This window comes from Heterodontus francisci, chromosome 37, assembly GCF_036365525.1.
Source record: "Heterodontus francisci isolate sHetFra1 chromosome 37, sHetFra1.hap1, whole genome shotgun sequence".
NCBI classification, from domain to species: domain Eukaryota; kingdom Metazoa; phylum Chordata; class Chondrichthyes; order Heterodontiformes; family Heterodontidae; genus Heterodontus; species Heterodontus francisci.
In genome coordinates this window covers 18,599,371-18,619,045 of record NC_090407.1, presented here as the reverse complement: position 1 = coordinate 18,619,045, position 19,675 = coordinate 18,599,371, and the positions used below count along the sequence as shown (strand labels likewise).

General features: G+C 42.7%; 1 protein-coding gene across 2 annotated transcripts in view; it reads right to left on the bottom strand.

Annotated features, from left to right (window-relative positions):
• The window catches only part of LOC137352096 (dnaJ homolog subfamily C member 11), a 40,033-nt gene extending 20,667 nt beyond the window's left edge, over positions 1-19,366 (bottom strand). The window contains exons 1-7 of one of the 2 annotated variants that reach the window (XM_068017188.1): positions 19,240-19,366; positions 9,788-9,917; positions 9,159-9,232; positions 7,604-7,705; positions 6,350-6,475; positions 5,169-5,291; positions 1,511-1,584 (exon numbers count right to left, since the gene is read on the bottom strand). In XM_068017188.1, coding sequence (XP_067873289.1) covers positions 1,511-1,584; positions 5,169-5,291; positions 6,350-6,475; positions 7,604-7,705; positions 9,159-9,232; positions 9,788-9,917; positions 19,240-19,311 — 701 coding nt within the window. In that variant the 5' untranslated portion in view covers positions 19,312-19,366. Of the gene's footprint in view, positions 1-1,510; positions 1,585-5,168; positions 5,292-6,349; positions 6,476-7,603; positions 7,706-9,158; positions 9,233-9,787; positions 9,918-19,022; positions 19,195-19,239 lie in introns of those variants that run through there. The other variant, XM_068017189.1, reaches the window with a different exon arrangement.
• Between the last annotated feature and the right edge of the window lie 309 nt (positions 19,367-19,675).

Genomic DNA, 19,675 nt, shown 5'->3' with positions numbered 1-19,675 from the left:
TCAGGGTAAGCAATCTCAGTCTACAACAGACCCAGATGAGGCAACGAAAACCTCTCATAGTGGACAGCTTTGGGAACCACAAGGTCCAAAATCATCTGCTTCTCCAGAGCATGCTACACTCACCATGTCATGGCTTAAATTAGTCACACTGTATCCTAAAATATTATTTTCTGAAAGAAATCTATAATTTGCATTTGAATGAATCAACATCATCTGCTCGGTCATCTCCTTATGGATTCTGTTCCATAGATCAACCACTCATTCACTGAAATAATGTTCCCTTACATTAGTTTTGAATATACTGAACTTTGAGTGCAGGCTGTGTCCCCTGGTTCCACCGTTCTGGTCATCGTCTACATTATCTAGCCCCTTTAAAAGCCTAAAGACACCAATCAGATCATCTTTCAACCTTCTCCAATCTGGTGAGAACATGCCCAATTAACATAATTGCTCCACATAACGCAACCCCTCCATCATTCTGGTTACTCTCTTCTGTATCATTCTAATAGTTGAAATATTCTTTTTGTATTGTGGTGACCAGAACTGTACACAATATTCCAAGTGTGGTCACAGCAACAATTTATAAAGTTGCAGGATTACCTCACTATTTCTGCTCAATGGTGACCTTTTAAAACGTCTCAACATCTGATTTGCTTACTTACTGCCAGAACATTGTTGTTCAATTTGTCAACCATGATCCCCTCTCTCTTATTTTCCACACAATTTTTCAAATTTTCCATACTGAACATCATTTCCTGATAGAGAGCAGGTTGGTGTGTGACTCATTTCAAGACTTGACTTCTGTTGATTTCTGCCCATCTGCCAGAACTGGCAAGAGCCCAGCCAGAAGCCCAAGAATTTCCCAACTAACTATTGCGTTGGAGTAACTATCATAAACAGGAGGCAGTTGAAATCATGCTGTACCATCACCAGTGTATTTCCCACATGGGTAGCCATTTAATTTTGTGAAGTGCATTGCCTGAAGCTCAGCAAAGATATACTGGCCTTGGAGGAGGTGCAGTGCAGGTTCACCAGAATTAGACTGGGGCTTAAAGAGATAAATTATGAGAGCATGTTGCATAAACCTGGCTTCTATTGCCCTTGACTCAAGATGATTGAGGGGTGATTGAGATATTAAAAATGATTAAGGGATTTCATAGGGTAGATAAACTTTCTACGATTCTATTTAGACTGGTTGGCTTGTTTTTCGGACGGCGCAGACACAATGGGCCAAGTGGCTTCTTTCTGTTCTGTAAACCTTCTATGATTCTATATCGAGAAACTTTCCTCTGGTGGGGGGAACCTAAACAAGAAGGGATAAATTTATAATTACAAGTAGGCTGTTCAGGAGTGAAAAGGGTCATGGAAATCTGGATCGCACTAATATCAGAAGGACAGAGCTATAAATACACTGCTGGCCATTTTAATTTCTACTAAACACAAGACACAAACCAGTGACAACGCAGTCATGACTATTTGGAATTTAATACTGGAAGCTCATGTCACTTACCTTTGCGACGTGAGGTTTCGAAATATTTTCATCCCAAATAAAGGCCCTTGTATGTCTCCTGCTCCAAATTCCAACTATTAAATACAAAATTAGCGTGAGTATTTGAGACTTAATGGCCCTGTGCTAATTTATATGACTGCTTTAATATCGGAGTTCTATCACGTTCATTTTGAGCATTCATCGTGTCAGATAGTGGCATTTTCGCCTCCGGGTAAGCGGTTGTGCGTTCAAACTCCACTTCAGGACTTGAATACACAAGCTCAGCTGATGGACGAGATAGTAAATGAGTATCTGTCTGCCTGTTATGTAGATGCAAGTGAACACTAAAAATCCCAGGACACTATGCAAAGAGCAAGGATTTCTCCGTGTCCTGAACAATATTTCTCCTTTAAAACCGATTAACTGCTCATTCACCTCATTTGCTATTTGTACATTCCGGCTGTTGCACAAATGGCGGTGATGTTCAGTTTCATTTCAAAGAAACTCATTGCTTTAAAAAGTTCTTGCGAAATGTAATGAGGAACTATAAAAATGCAAAAATTTCACCTGCAGAGCTATCAGCTGGGTGTGGGACAGCTCAAATCTCCACCCACAAATGTTTGTCTAAAATCCTTTCCCAGTGATTAAACACTAGCGCCATTTTCAGTGTGTTAATGGGCATGATTGCATGCGACTTTAAAACACAACCCATTGCTGCATGACCCTGCACTGCAACTGCCAGCAACAATGTGGCCTCACCACTTGAAGGTCTATGCCAAGACGTTAATGACGACTAGCAGTCGTGCAGAATAGTTAGTCAGCCAGTACTTTTGGACAACTACGACACAGCGCTCATACAAAAGCAAAATACTGTGGATGCTGGAAATCTGAAACAAAAACAGAAAATTCTGGAAAAACTCAGCAGGTCAGGCAGCATCTGTGAAGAGAAAAAGATAGTTAATGTTTCAGAATTGGCAAAAGTTAGAAATGGTTAGAAAAGGTTTTGAGCAAGTGAAGTGGGAGCGGTGGTGGGGGGGTGTTGGAGGTTATAACAAAAGTGAAGGTCTGTGATAGGTGGAGGGCAGGAGACATTAAATGACAAAAAGTTTCATGGTACGAAGCCATAGGGAGTGATAATGGGATAAGTAAAGAAACAAAGGATGTGCTTTTAAAGAAGGGGTGTGTCTGGATGGGTTATGAATGGCAGGATAGCAGCTGTCCGAACACAAAGTAAAGGGATTAACAAAGAAACAAGTGGGGAGAAAAAAAAGCAAGAAAAGAGAATGGGGGCAGGAGGTTATGATCTAAAGTTATTGAACTCAGTGTTGAGTCCTGTAGGCTGTAAAGTGTCCAGCCAAAAGCTGAAGTGTTGTTCCTCGAGCTTGCATTGAGCTTCATTGGAACACTGTAGCAGACCAAGGACAGAAAGGTCAGAGGAGCAAGGTGGAGAATTAAAATGACAAGCGACAGGAAGCTCGGGGTTATGCTTGCGAACTGAATGGAGGTTTTCCGCAAAAGCGGTCACCCAGTCTGCATTTAGTCTCCCTAATATAGAGCCAACCACATTGTGAGCAATGACTACAGTATAATAAATTAAAAGAAGTACAAGTAAATAGCTGTTTCGCTTGGAAGGTATGTTTTGGGCCTTGGATGGTGTGAAGGGAGGAGGTAAAAGGGCAGGTTCTTGCATGTAAAGGTGTTGCAGGAAAAAGGAGAGGTGTTGGGGGTGACTGAGGAGTGGACCAGGATGTTGCGAAGGGATTGGTCCCTTCGAAATGCTGAAAGTGGAGGGGAGGGGGAAGATGTGTTTGGTGATGGCATCATGCTGGAGGTGGCAGAAATGGCGAAGGATTATGATCTGTTGAATACAGAGGCTGGTGGGATGGAAGGTGAGCTGTTTTGTTGATCAACCAATATTCACTTCAAACCCACTGACTCCCACAGCTACCTGTACTACACTTCCTCACACCCCACTTCCTGCAAGGACTTGATTCCATTCTCCCGGTTTCTCCGTCGCACCTGTTTGGATGACGCAACCTTCCATATTAGTGCTTCCAATATACCTTCCGTTCTCCTCAACCGTGGATTCTCCCCCCGTGGCTGACAGGGCCCTCAATCATGTCCGATCTATTTCGCACACTTCTGCTCTCACCCCTTCTCCTCCCTCACAGAATCATGTTCGGATTCTCTTTGCCCTTGCCTTCCAGCCCACCAGCATCTGTATTCAACGGAGCAGGCTCGAGTTGCTGAATAGCCTATTCCTGCTCCTAGTTCGTATGTGTTTTCCATAGATCATAACCTCTGCCCCCATTTTCTTTTCCGTAGTTTTTTTTTGCTGGTTCATTTTTTTCCTCTCTCGTTTCTTTCTTAATCCCTTGACTTTGTGTTCAGACTGCTGCTATCCTGCCATTCACACCTCATCCAGACATAGCTTTTGTTTCTTTACTTATCCCATTACCACTCCCCTTGGCTTTGTACCATGAAACCTTTTATCATTTAATCTCGCCTACCCTCTACCCTATCACAGGCCTTCCCTTCTGTTTCTCTCCCCCACCACCACCCCTCTTTCACTTGCTCAAAAGCATTACATATCGAACTTTTGCCAGTTCTGATGAAAGGTCACAGACCTGAAACATTAACTCTGTTTATCTTTCCACAGATGCTGCCTGATCTGCTGAGTTTTTCCAGCATTTTCTATTTCTGTTACTACATAGCACGCCATCTTAATCAATTGGGCGGCGCAGTGGTTAGCACCGCAGCCTCACAGCTCCAGCGACCCGGGTTCAATTCTGGGTACTGCCTGTGTGGAGTTTGCAAGTTCTCCCTGTGTCTGCGTGGGTTTCTTCCGGGTGCTCCGGTTTCCTCCCACATGCCAAAGACTTGCAAGTTGATAGCTAAATTGGCCATTAGCAATTGCCCCTAGTATAGGTAAGTGGTAGGGAAATATAGGGACAGGTGGGTATGTGGTAGGAATATGGAATTAGTGTAGGATTAGTATAAATGGGTGGTTGATGGTCGGCACAGACTCGGTGGGCCGAAGGGCCTGTTTCAGTGCTGTATCTCTAAACTAAAATACAAAGAGGCACATGGGAATCAGTTAAAAGGAGCAGTACGTTCTAACGGACTTTACTGGGGGCAGAATCACAACTCTGAAATTGGCACAACCAATCTGTCGATTAAGGGTCAAAAAAAAATTGGGAACAGGCTAAAGATTTTAACTCGTGAAATTAGTTCGGTAGCATGAGTTAAGTTCCCTCTGTATCATGCAAGCAACCTATTTTGCATTTTTCCATGAACACAGCTTCTCAGTACTTCAAGCATTCCAACAAAAAACATTTAAAAATTTTTTACAGATGATGCCAAATAAATTTACATGCATTCCAAACAATCCTCATACAAGTGTAAAATTCCAATGGATCAAACCCTTTCCAAGTCATTACGACTATAAAATTTTGTTTGGAGGAATTGAATGGTCTGTGGTGTAACCATTTACAAACTGCCAATTTTATACACCTTTTCTACATTCAAGCACAATCCAAGTTCAAGATCAACACTTCTTAGCAAATGCATCCTAAATTGAGGGGGGTGGTGGGGGAAAAGAGAGATTCTAAACAATAATTGCAAAGGAATTTCAAGAAACATACTGTGTTACTGCGTGGAGTAAAGATTTAGCCCTTACCTCACCCCATCCTTTTGCAGAGGTTACCCGCCTCACTGCAATGTTGATCGAACCACCGCCATTGCCATTCTGTGTTGAAAGGCTCCCTGCCAGAACAGCTGTATCTGTCGTGGTTAACGGAGCCTGGGTGAAAACAATTAAATTATCTTTAACTTCACCTTTCTACCCTACTGTCCTGAGATGTCAACCCACAGAGGGGTGCAGTCCCTCAGTTAATTCAGTCCTCCTGTACCTCATGCAAGCCAGGATTCATTTTGTGTGTCAGCCTGGACAGTGGGACTGAGCAAGATATTTGACTGTGGACGGCATTACTAGCCCAAAACTACCCTCAACAAAACTTCCACACACATACTCCTTCCATTATTGGGTAGTGATCAGTAGCAGGAATGTCAGCTGATTTTTCCCCTCCTTACTAGCCCATCAGGACGGAATGTACATCTCTTCAAACTCCACTGTAGGGTCTTATCTGTACATATATTGGACAGTTCAATTACACCTTCAAATTACTTTACATAAGGACATAAGAAATAGGATGAATATAGCATTCGGCCCCTCAAGCCTGCTCCGCTATTCAATATGATCATGGCTGATCATCTACTTCAACTCCACTTGCTAGCTCACTCCCCATATTCCGTGATTCCCTGAGAAACAGTCTCAAAATGCTGAGAAAAAAATCTGGTTTGCCCAAAGTAGAAAGCACCTGGATTGTCCTATGCAGGACATCTTAAGAACTCAACAGATACCACTGATACAATGTTCAGTGGCTGCAATCCTCTGGGCAACTGTAGCACCTTACCGTTGCCCCAACTAAGATTGCTTTTTTGGTATAGATCAGAATTGGAACCTTGAATCTTCCTTGGCTGTAAGGCTCGGTACCATACCGGCAGCAATTTTTTTTTTTTGATCAACATCATGGCTACTCCAAAACCACAGCCAGGATCTGGTGGTGTCACTTATCTCGAATAGTCCCTCAGGAGTACAGATGGTTGGCAGAAGTGCAACAGCAGGCAGTGTTCAGTGTTTGCCTTGGCCCTCTACATTAACATCTGGTGTGGTTTATTCAATGAACCATCTCAAGAACGTTACAGTAGAGTTTCAAAACAATTTTTCCTTCCACAAACTTTTGTTAGAAGTTCTGAAACAATGCTCCCACAACAAGAGGGACTTTAGTTGCCACCTACTTCAATAGACTGCGATATGTGCATTTTATTAATTTCGATCTGAGGAAACCGACTGCCTGGTTCTTCAAACTCCTCATCATAGCGGTCAAACAGATCAGTGGCATCCACGCCGACACTTATCGTACCCTGCAAGAAGATTAAACAAGTTATTACTGTTTTATTAAGATTTGAAATTCAAATTAGTTGAAGGGTGCAATTTGAGTATGACAAATTTACAAAGGTACTTTATCTAAGTGCAGACATAGGAATTTATGATGGAAAAAGTTACAGAATTCACACACAGACACATTTTTAATATACTACAGGTATAGACTCAGACATACATGTGCATTTTGAAGCATCAATTTTTCATCTCTTTGTACCTGTCTGAAATTTGAAAGTCACCAAATCTATGACGTTACAGTGACTACATTTAATTGGCTGTGAAACATTTTAGGATGTCTTGGTGTTGTGAAAGGTATTGTATAAATACTGTATAAGTCCTTTCTTTGCTTTCTTTTTTTCTCAGCTTAGGAATACTAGGAGAAGGTGAATATAAACATTGAGAGTATTTTACAAACACTCGGGCAATGGTTGATTGCATTGAATTGAAACAATATGGTGCACTCCATGAGATTAAAAGCAAATAAATTGTGCGAGGAATGTGCAAGTGAAAGAAGCACATTGAAAATAAAACAGGACACAAATTAGCCCTTTAGCAGTTGAACTGCTGCAGGCCAAAGCCTTCTGTGGACATAAAATGGTGACCATAGTATCATCCAGAATCATTAGGATTATAATTCATGCAAAGATAAGGACAACAGGGCTAAAAATACAACCTTATACCAAGCTTTTACAATACAAACAGAACAAGGGAGAGAATCTACATTGCCCTTCAATTATACAACCATTTCTAAAACCTACAATCTAATGTTTTGCAACTGAAACAATTGGGCTACTCAGTTCTGTTTTCGACCTCTGGACTGATTTTCTTGTCCTCTCCTGAGCAGCAAAACTCTTGCTCTGGTCCCACTGCACAGTTAATAACAAATGCTCTCTTGCACCGCATCCAGCTGGCCATTCTACATGAACAAGCCTAGACGATGAACTTCTGTCATTATTCCACTGTGGTAGCCATCACAGGCGATCCTGACCTTGATCTTTTGCGCCTTGTAGCAGGAGCAGGAATCCTGGCTGATATTCCCCTCCTTCCTCCGAGTGGTGTGGGTTATTTTAACACCTTATTTCCAAATGACCTAGCGGGTCCTTGTATACCTTGGGGTTTGTTCTTTGCTGCAGTCGCCTCTCCTCCCTTTCTCGTTGCAACCTCTCAAATTCTTCACGGATTTCAGCTGTGGCTTTCTTCCTTTCCACTACCTGTGGAAAGAAGGCAACACATCAATTCACAAACTGCAGCATTACACATAAACCACAAACAATGAATTCAGTTTCTTGCGCAATACACGGCCTAATTGTAGTTTTCTATACATCAAAAAAACACCCCTGCATAATTTAATCCTCTCCCACTGGGAACTGGTAAACCGCACTCCCTGGTGGCTCAGCTGGCTGAAGCAGTGAGCATTATCTGAGCCATACCAGAAAGGTCTCAAATTCTGCATTCTTGTTTGGAGTTAGCTGGGTTGGGAAGGCCAACAGCCCAAGGCCTCAATTGGGAGGAAAAATCCACAACTCATCAAGACAACTTTGACAGAATCTCCCTACCTGGCAACCCCCATTAAAGGACAAAAGCATCACCATCCTGATTTGGGCACATGATCACCACTTCATCATCATTGCCAGGTTAATATCTTGGAACTCCCTTTGTGGGAACACCATCACCACAAGGACAGTAGCAGTTGAAGGAGAAGGCCCACCACCACCTCCTCAGAGCATCTTGAGTTGGCAATAGCTAAAGCCTTGCTAGTATCATCGACATCCCACAGATGCATTTTTAAAAAGATGCGGTCCTGCTCCAGAGTGCAATCCAGTTAACTCTGATGGCAAATGCGCACATATGGACATCAGAAAAGGACAATGATTCACGCCAACACCCAATGCACAGGCTCAAACGAGAAGCAAGGTAGTACAGTATCCATGGAACTATACCAATGCAAGGAGCCAACATCTTCAGGGGACAAGATTGGGAAAAAGAGGGAAGCTTGACCAGGTGAGGTCTGACGTAGATGTGAGGTGGCACGCTTGAGAAAAAGGGACGGACAAGGTTGACATATCTTAGAATTGGACATGAAGTTGATCAATGACACCTTATGTATGGGCTGATGGGCAATATACCAGCAAGAGTCACAGAGATCAGGGAACATGGCTTCTGAGCAGTGGGTACAATAATTTACAAAATGGGAAAGGACCTGAAGGGGATTATTACCTCCTCCCATACTACTCGTTCCTCAAATGGAAGGGTCCCCATGACTTATAGGGAAAAAGTACAAATGAAAACTATTCCAAACTACTGGACTTTGTGTTATTCAGGCAGCAGTTGTACATGAGCTTCAATCTGATTAATCACCTTGTAAGCAATCTTTAAGCATTTGCAATGTGTTTTATATACCGAACACTACTGCCAGCAAGATTTCAATGTCTCCTGGTGCACCACTGTGACAATTTTTACCAGTTCCCCCACCAGGAAATCTGCCAGCTTGTTAATTTAGTGCTGGTTTAGGGGACAGTTTGGGCTATGGGCTCACGCTCATCAGGAACTAGATCGAGGACAATCAACTCCTTTCATGCAAGACTCTTAAAGCCAGTAGAGAAAGATTCTACTGACTTCAGTCTAAGCCTGGGTCCAGCCTTTGGGGAGTGAATATTGCCTTACCTCCCATCCTTCCATTTCCAGGCCCTTTTTACCATAGATGTCATAGATGGCTCTGCTCTGGGGATCACTAAGTACTGTCAAGAAAAATAGGAAAAATAACAAGGATTCAGAATGAACTGATCTTTAGAAAAACAGGAGAGCTATGGTGCACAAGACACAGACTACGTAATTCTACATTGACACAGAGTTTGTAACCCAAGTTGTGGTATGAGACAGTGTGACAGAGAAAGAGAGACAGAAAGAAAAATGAGAGAGAAAAGTGAAAGAGTGAGAAAAGAGGGGGCAAAAAAGTGCATTTTGATCACAATAGAGGGAACAGAGAAAAGGCTACAATATATAAATAAGGAATTGAGGCTGACAACCATTTAATTTCCTTTTTGCCTTCAGATGGGATGATCTATGATCTGTCCACTTGGCAGTAAAGGTGGGCAATTGCCATTGTTCACTATACCCTGCGCTACCAGGAAAAAGATCTTGTGAATATTTTGGGATTATTCCAAATGTTATATATTAACTGAGCAATGATACTGAGAAAATGGGTAATGGAAGGGGATAGGGGCAGCTGGCTGAGAAGAAAGAGGAAATAAAGCAGTGCGTCCCATTTTGCTTCTGCCATCCAAGGTACTTGCCTTCATATGCCTGGTGTACAAGGTTAAAGAGAGTCTCTGCCTGTTGTTTCAGATCAGGGTCTCGGTGCTTGTCTGGGTGGTAGAGCATACACAACCGGCGATAGGCAGCCTTCAGCTCGTCTTGTGTGGCCTGAGATCAACAGATCAATTAGCAACATTAAACACAAAAAATAGATTGAAGCAAAGATTGTTTCAAAGTGAACTTGTGTAGTGTTAAGATGCTGTTGTCCGATTCAAGTGTTTAATTTAGTTCTCCAGATACATTCTGTTGCAAGATATGTCACTCAGTCCTGCCTGTGTTATCTTTGTGAGAATCACTGAGGTTGGTGACAGGGCAGATGACAGGGGAGAGCTGTTTTGACACTGTTCACCTCCCTGAAAAGCAGACTGAACAAAAACTTCCACAGGGAAGCTCAGGGGCATAATTAGAAACTCTGAAAACCTGAAATTAAATGCAATGTCAGGAGCTATCTTCTCATACTTCTGTCAACTTTTCTATTGCCAATTTCATCTCTACCCCTCCTACCTTACTTTTGCTGGGCTACTGCTCCACAGGGACCATTCTCTGGAATGTCATCTGAGTGGCCATTCTTCATGTACAGCCCTAGACAGAGAGCTTTGGCAGATTATTCATGGGAACTGAAGAAAAAAAGACCACGGTCCATCTAATTTGCCTTCTACCATCCTGATAGTTGCATGATACAACAATGTTGTCGACATATTACAGAAATTAATCCCAGCAATTAATCTACAACAGACCCAGACATGACTTAGAATATTGCGTGCAATTCTGGTCGCCACACTACCAGAAGGACGTGGAGGCTTTGGAGAGGGTACAGAAGAGGTTTACCAGGATGTTGCCTGGCCTGGAGGGCATTAGCTATGAGGAGAGGTTGGATAAACTCGGATTGTTTTCACTGGAACGACGGAGGTGGAGGGGCGACATGATAGAGGTTTACAAAGTTATGAGTAGCATGGACAGAGTGGATAGTCAGAAGCTTTTTCCCAGGGTGGAAGAGTCAGTTACTAGGGAACATAGGTTTAAGGTGCGAGGGGCAAAGTTTAGAGGGGATGTGCGAGGCAAATTCTTTACACAGAGGGTGGTGAGTGCCTGGAACTTGCTGCCGGGGGAGGTGGTGGAAGCAGGTACGATAATGACGTTTAAGAGGCATCTTGACAAATACATGAATAGGAAGGGAATAGAGGGATACGGTCCCCGGAAGTGCAGAAGGTTTTAGTTTAGGCAGGCATCAAGATAGGCGCAGGCTTGGAGGGCTGAATGGCCTGTTCCTGTGCTGTACTGTTCTTTGTTCGTTTTGTTGAGGTGAGGAAACCCTCCACTGGCGGAGAGTTTTGGGAACCATTAGTCCAAAGTCACGCATGTCTCTTACTACATGTAAGGTCTCAAATTACTCAGAACATAATATTGTGGGACACAGTATAAGAAAAATTAATCTAATTTTTAATTGAATTAATTAAAACGAGCTGTTTCCACAGTCTCGCAAGGGAGTCTCTTTCATAGATCTACCATTCACTTCAACAAGAGGTCAGAGCCTAGCTCAATCTTGTCCTCACCTGATGAGTACTTTCTAGCTAAGAGTCACAGGTTTACAATCAAGCATGACATTCCCTGGCAAGTTTCTTCACCCTACTCTAGGAGCGCCCAAACCCAAACTTACCTACTGTTTCCCCAGTGGAGATCAGTGAACTCAGCACAGGGTGTGAATCGGGGTTCTTGCTGGCTTGGATAGCCCGGATCCTCACTAGATAAGCCCACTAAGCCATCAAAGAAGCTTAACAATGGTTAAACATGCCACCAGCTACCTATGAACACAACTTTGACCAAAACACTCAAAAAGGAAACTGACAGGCTCCAAAGAGATTCTGAAAAAAGTTGCTAGACACAGTTACTAACAGTTATTTTCTGTAGTTATTTTGTGAAATTATTTGTTGTGATCTGTTGCAACAACTTTTCCCCTTTAACACTTGGATAGTGGGACCTGTCAGTAGAATAAGTAGTTCGAAACTCAGAAACTTGAGAGACAACCTGTTCTTCCACAATTTTTCTCTAGGAGGAGTGTATCAGCAGAGTCACGGTAACTATCTCGACAGTGCTTTCTTAATCCTCCATAATGATAACCATAAAACCAGGGATGTGATTTATGTCTAGAATTTACCCCTTTTCCTGAAGGTGCTGAATTTTATTAGCTCCATGAGCACCAGCAACATCACCCAGCAACCATTTTTCACAGGTGAGCCATGACAGTAAGTGTTAGTGGGGTGTTTAAACATAAGGGAATATATATCCTGAACAACTGTTACAATCATCACTCACTGGACCATCAAGTAAAACCCACTCAGATTTTATTCAAAAACCCTTAAGCTCTGATCACTTAATAAAGATCAGACTATGTGACTTGCCTTGCCTTCAACTGTAACTTTCAGCTGACTAATTGCTCTTTGTGCCTCTGGGCTCCATTCACTAGCTGCCCAGCTGTGACACATTGGCTACAGCGAGATTCACTGCTGTTCCTTCTCTCTATTGCTCTCTAGTTAAGTAGCAGCACTCCCGCCTAACAGCCAGAAGATCCTGGATTCAAAGCTCACTCCAGACAGTCACAGTGAGTGGAGACCAGAACCCTAGCTTCAAATTTTGGGGTAATGTCCAACAGGATGCTTGCGCCGGGCAGGTGTAGTGTTGGTGCCCCCCCACACTTTCCTGTCCCCCATGCATCATATGGGTCGTGGGAGCCCATGTAACCCTCCCACCGTATAGGACTAATACTCTATCGACTGGTATAAAGATGGTTACAGCCATGGAAGGAGTGTTCACATCGCAGCCTGTCAGATTGTTAATCAGCCTTCAAATCCTTCACAGTGTTCTGAAAGATAAGTGTGAAGACATGTAAATAGCAACATTGTCCTCTAGCAAAAGTAGGCTAGCAGTCAAGGTTACCCCAGATTTTATGCAGCACGTTGATAGATGCCAGCCTCTACTATATCTCAAAAAAGAAACATTCCTGTACGTTTTTTTTTAAACCATCCTGGGTACATGTATAAACACATACATTGTCTTTGTGAGGAGAAAGATGATACAAAACTGTCTAGAGATAGCTTTGAGGGGAGACAGCCACTCGTGACATCATTTCTTGTAATCAGAATCTAATCCAGTCTCTTTAACAATCTCAATTTTCAAATGTGAGTGCATGCAAATTTGTGTCAGTATCAAGTAGTTTGTGCTAATAGTCAGGTATCAAGAGCAAAAACCCCCAAGAGTGTGCTCAAACTTTATCTACATTGAGTGGTAGAATAATAAATATTCTAAAACCTGACTAAAACAATTCATTCATTCTTCAAAGGCTGACTCCACTTCAAAGAAAGATTATCTCAAGAAATACATCTGGACAACAGTTCTATGGTTTTCACCATCTGTCTCTGCATTGAGGGGGTGAAGATTCAGTGCTCTACTGCTTTGAAACAGTTTGTTTATAGAATCAGAATGGTTACAGACAGAAGGAGCCCTGTCGGCCCATCATGTTCATACCAGCAACTTTGCTAGTTCCACTCCCCCCGCAAAACCCTGAAAATCATTTGTCTTCAGATAATTATCCAATTCCATTTTGAAAGCCCTGATTGTGGCGGAGTCAGATACATTCTCAGGTGGAGCAATCCAGATCCTCATCACTCATTGCATAAATAAGTTTTTCCTCTCATCGCCGTTGGTTCTTTTGCCATTCACCTTAAATTGGTCTCCTTTGGTTCTCAACCCTTCTGCCAACGGGAACAGTTTCTCTCTATCTACTCTGTTCAGACCCCTCATGATTTTGTAATAGTAAACACTAAAGACTCTACGACTGGAGTCTACTCCTGTGTTATTACCGCTTTTCAAATGTGATGGGAGAATGTGGTGGGCATCATCTATGGTGCATCATACCATGGCAAGAGGGACACTATTACTATCCCAGCCACTGCATACATTAGGCAGCATGTTTGTTCCTAGGCGTTATAGGTTTGCTTTCGGAATTTTGTGCGTACAGCAAAAAGGCAGTCAAGAGTTGGGAAAAAGCCAGAATAGCAACAGCACATGAAAGAGCCCTATTAAAACAGGAGTACTTAACTGAACTATTCACCCAGAATCTTGCTTTCCCCCTGACTGGAACAGCAAGACCTCCAGCTAACAACTCCCCACAGTGGCACAAATGAAATCAGAAGCTCACTGTGTAGAGAGACACAGGCACTGACCTATGACTATTTGTCCACAGTGCAATTCACAACATTCCCAAGAGCAGCCCTTTAGCAAGACACTAGTTGGGAGTGTGGCCCTCAACAAAAAGTTCTTCAGGGAAACTATATTGAAGGACAGACAGGAATATTCTTGCAAAGCTTTTTTTTGGTAAAAATGATTTTGGGTAAGCTGTTTAATGCAGAAAATTGTCTGATTTTAAATTATAACTTTTTGTAAAAAAAACATTCATTTGAAACTGAAATTGCTGGAAGTGCACAGATCAGACAGCATTTGTAAAAACAGAAGTCATGTTCTGCTGTTTTCTGTGTAGAATTTTCCAGTTCTAACGAAGTATTAACCCATCTTTCCTCTCTGCACATGTTGAAGGACTAGCACTTAGTTCATTATTTGAGAAAATATTTCCTTGTTTCTCAAGATTTTCCCCTCACAGCCACTTGGCGCCAAGCAGTACTCACAGCAATCAGCATTGTAAGGAGCGTGAGAGCAGCCTGCATCTAGGTCAACTCCTCTACTTACACTTCAAAGCCACTGCCTCTTCACGTACCCTTCCCAGAAGGTTGAGCGAGATGAGAAGCTCACTGTGTGCTATCGAGCCACACCATGGAATGCCAGAGCACCAATGTATCACACCAGAGCAGATTTTGAAGAGAAGCCATCAAGGTTAATGTCGCAGTCAAAAATCTGTCAATTATTTCTGGCAGCGCAGCAAAGAAAGCGGCCTATATCATTTGGCACCCATCATGTGTATGAGGGGGTTAATCCCACAAAGTCAAAATGTACAAGAAACGTGAGTTTTCATTAAGGGGAATCAAAGGCTAAAGGTAAAATATTGCTTGAACCTTTGATGCAGACAATCACATTACACACAGTTATTAATATAAAACTAAATGAGAAGCGAAGATCCCTGAATAGGCACTTCACAAACGACCTTCTCCCTCTAGTCATTTGACAAATTGTTTAATAATCTATCGATTATGTGATGTAAGTGAACAGTTTCATTTCTTGTGAATATTGAATTCATTGAGACAGCAGATTGAATCGTCCATCATGCTGAGTCCTTAAGGTCATGTGTTCAATACTTGATGAATGATGACTTATGTCTGAAGTGGTTATATATTGCAAGGTACTGCCACCATCAAGCTCAGTAACAAGCTGCATCAGTCAATCCCACATTGTCAGTGGAATTTCAATAGAGTACGATGGCGGTTGTATGAAATTTTCTTTTTCCACCTCCGTCTTCCGCCAACTTTCTCCTTTTCCCCAACTCCCACCTGCGGCCCAGCTGGGACGTGAGCCCAACATTCAGCCAAGTAGAATTTCTTCAAATCAGCCTGTTGATCTGAAGCAGACATTGCACCAAGTCCCAGCCTGTCCTCACTTGACGTCAGATATATACACTTTCCAGCAGGGGTCACTGGATAACAACCAGAAACAGGAACTCTGGCTGATCTGCTCCTCGCTAGCTCAGCAGGGTCAAGACTAATTGTAGCACTCCCATCACATGAACCCTTCAGCGCAGACCAGAGATCCGCTTGATCCAATGGTTCAGTACCAAAGCAGGCGATGCGCTTATCAACTGGCCAAATCAGGAGAGGTATAGAACAAGTGGATAAGCTTTTACACACTGTAGTTAAGCCACTTTAAATGAAGGGAGCATTACTGAGACTGTAACAGGGGTTCAGTGTTTCGAAACTTTATGTGGCTCCAATGGTCATGTAATACATGAAGAGCATCATCCAGTAGCAGGGCTCACAATCAAAGGAGAATGACTGGGTAGCGGCTGACAGAAGTCTGTGGTTTGAAATATGGATCGATGTTTGAAGTAAAGTTTGTTCATAAAAAACTGTACACAAGATTTCCTGCACAGTGAGCAAGTTGGGATTCACTCAGTGACCCATCAAACCAGTCCAACACTTGACCTACTTCATGTTTGGCAAAACAAAAAGGTTTGGTCTTGCAGACCCATGTTAACTTGCAAGCCTCAGTTTTCTTAAAATAGGATGGAAGGAGCCTTTCTGCCTTCTTCCATCTTCAAAATGATCATTCATGTTGGGCGTCTTTGGGTGGCACAGTGGTTAGCACCGCAGCCTCACAGCTCTAGCGACCTGGGTTCGGTTCTGGGTACTGCCTGTGCGGAGTTTGCAAGTTCTCCCTGTGACCGCGTGGGTTTCCTCCCACCACCAAAGACTTGCAGGTTGATAGGTAAATTGGCCATTGTAAGTTGCCCCGAGTGTAGGTAGGTGGTAGGAGAATGATAGGGAATATGGGATTAATATAGGATTAGTATAAATGGGTGGTTGATGGTCGGCACAGACTCGGTGGGCCGAAGGGCCTGTTTCAGTGCTGTATCTCTCTATAACTCTATGACTTCAATTAAAATTTAAAGCATTCAAAACGACAGACAAGAAGACTTCAGTGAGTAAATGTGCAAAAATCTCAACCCGAGGTTCACATGCAGTGCTGGTCCTCTAGTGAAGAACAAGAACAAACATTTACTGTTAACAAAACTGCAATGAATTTCAACCGCAAAGAATTTGATTATTCAAAGTAATATTACACACAAGGCACCACAGGAGATATGAAGGATAGAAACCTAAAGAGATTCAAAGAAATTTCAAACACACCATCACTGGTTTTAACGTATTCGTACCAATACGCAATATCAGTACTGGTTCTTAAGCCAATATGTGTGATTCCCTTCATTCATCTCAAATTGCTCCCACTGTGAGCAAAAGGCCGGTATGCCCGAGTACTTTACTCCACTTTATACAAATCAGAATGCTCTCTCCAGATATAGTCCACAAATTGTTTATTCGTACTACTGGATGTTTTTCAGTTTGAGTGGACATATGCAAGCAGAAACAATTGACACCTGAAACCACTGAATTTTGCTTGCATCTCAGTGATTGCTCCAGGCACAACCAGAGTACTGGTATCTCTTTTCTGGAGTACTTTTCACATTTGAAGCAGGCAAATCACCAAAACGCAAGGGACGCCACTGAATTATATGCATGTTACAGTACCAATTTTTCCATCTAGAATAGATTCAGTATTTTACATCGCCTAAACTCTGTCTGAAAAATTTTTTTGAAGTTCACCATTTCCCACAATCTTTCATCTGAAAATTATACAGCAATTCTTTTCATTAAATTCCCATTTAAAATAAACAGTTAATTCTACCTCCTCATTCCATCCCATTTCCCAGCAAGCTATCCAGGCTTCTCACTCGATCAGGTCATTATCCTGTTGGTTTGCTTCCACTCCAAGTGGGGAATGTACTTGGCTCCCGTCAGAGATCCGCTCAACACAGTAGGGGTGCAGTTGAGAACTTGTAGTTGGAGCATGGTGCGGTTTGGCAATTTTTGTTTTCACAATGTCTAACTAGTGCACCTTAAGCCAGAAGGTGTATCAACATAACATTTCCGTTCCACATCCCCACCCTCTCCCAAGCATTGCACCTTGTAAACTTTCCTGCCAGGTTACACCGCCACCCACCCCCAAACCGAATTAACACCCATTTGAAACTGGATTGAGGTCAAAACATTCTAAATGATTCAGTCAAATAATGACAGGAACGCAAGATGTCAGGGTTGCCAGTTGTCCAGATTTGGAGCAGACAGTGCAATTTTTTGGACTGCAGAGCCAAAGAATTTTTAAAACAGATGTCAAGTCTGTCTCTTACTAGTCCATTTCTTCCACTTATTTGTGTCCTGTAATATGGAGATTTTCATTATTAAGGCTATTGATTTTTTTTTTGGACAGCAAAGCAAACTGAGCTTTAAAATCATTGCCCCAGTCCTTTTTGGACTTGGCAAAAGGCAGTAACTCTTGGGCCTGTCACTAGGTTTATTCAGTATGAACACTGATATCAATGCACTTTGGCAATGCACTTCTCATATAATACCATTAATTCATTGCTACAAATCACAACCAACAACAAAACTGAAACATCAGTGCTTCATTGAAGTGGGATACAGCCAAAAATGGTCTCTTTACATTTACAGCCTATGGGATCATGCCTGTTTGAAACTGGGCTGAGCTCCACAGAATAATTTTACACTTGATATGTGCATCTGACAGATAGAAGGGACTAGCTGATTCCACCAGGTCTAAAAGGTTAAAGGTCAGATTCCTCAGGCATGGAGACAACTGCACTACTATCCCTTTTAATAAAAAAATTAATAACGCTAACAAATGGGACACATTGGCAGCACTATGATGGAGCAATTAAAATTGGGAAAGCACAAGAGTACAGAACTGGAAGAGTACAAAGATCTTGGAGGTTGTAGAGCTGGAGAAGGTTACAGAGATAGGGAGAGGGAAGACCAAGGAGCAATTTGAACACAAGGATGAGAATTTTAAAATCCAGGCATTGCCAGACTGGGAGCCAATGTAGATCAAAAAGTATAGGGAAGATGGATGAGAAGGACTTGGTTAGAATATGGGCAGCAGAGTTTTGGGTGAGCTCAAGTTTACAGAGGGTGGTAGCTGGTTGGTCAGCCAGGAGAGTGTTGGAATAGTCGAGTCTGGAAGTAACAAAGGTATGCAAAAGAGGCTGAGGCAAAGGCAGAGATGGGTGATATTGCAGACGTGAAAGTAGCTAGTCTTGATGATGATGTCGATAGGGGTCAGAAGCTCTATTCTAGGTCAAACGAGACACCAAGGATGCCAACGGTCTAGTTCAGCCTCGGAGTGGCCAGGGAAAGGGATGGAATCAACAGCTAGTAAAACACAATCAGCCCAAAGTTACACTGATTGTCCCATATCTGAACAGATGCCAGCCCCATTATGTCACACCTTTGCAAGGACGAAAACTGTAATATTGACGTTTTTCCACAAATCAAATGGACAAAGTGTAAAAAATTTGCACGTTCACCGTTAGACAACGGAAATAGTGAAAACGCTAGAATTCTGGACTATTTATAATAGGGTGAACAGCCTGACTCAGGGACAAATAGCTAAAATAGGATTCTACATTAAAATACAGACCTATCTTATACATATAGGGGTATCTGTCCTGTTACACCGTGGATTGCACGATGTTGGCTGGGCCCTGCCGCACACTAACGGAAAGCCGCCAGAAGTCCGCGGTCATTAACGTCAAAGCAGCAACGAAGAAAGATATTCCCATCTTCTCCTCCCGCTGCCCATCCCTCGCTAAAATGACCATGAAGTGGCCGGAGTGCGCCGACAGGAATCCGCTCACCTCCCTCCTGACGTTCAAAAGCGCGTAAAAGTCATCGTTATTAATCTCCTCATCCACCAAGGCCGCCGCCATTGTCACCTTTCACCCCGCAGCGGGGCAGCGGCCGCCAGCCAGCCGGGATACCAAGGAGGGCGCGATTCATAAAGAGGTGTCCTCTCCTCTCAGTCTGCCTAACTCCTCTCTGCTGCTCTCTGCTGGTCTGGGAGGACCAAATGTTTAAACACTACAACAGTATCAACTGGAAAATCACGTCACCAAAGAAAGAGCTTGCATTTATAATACAAAAGGAAAAAAATCTTTATTTATAACTTTTTTGATGAGGTCACATAGAGGGTTGTTGAGGGTAATGCGGTTGATGTGGTGTACATGGACCTTCAAAAGGCATTTGATAAAGTGCCACATAACAGACTTGTCAGCAAAGTTAGAGCCTGTGGAA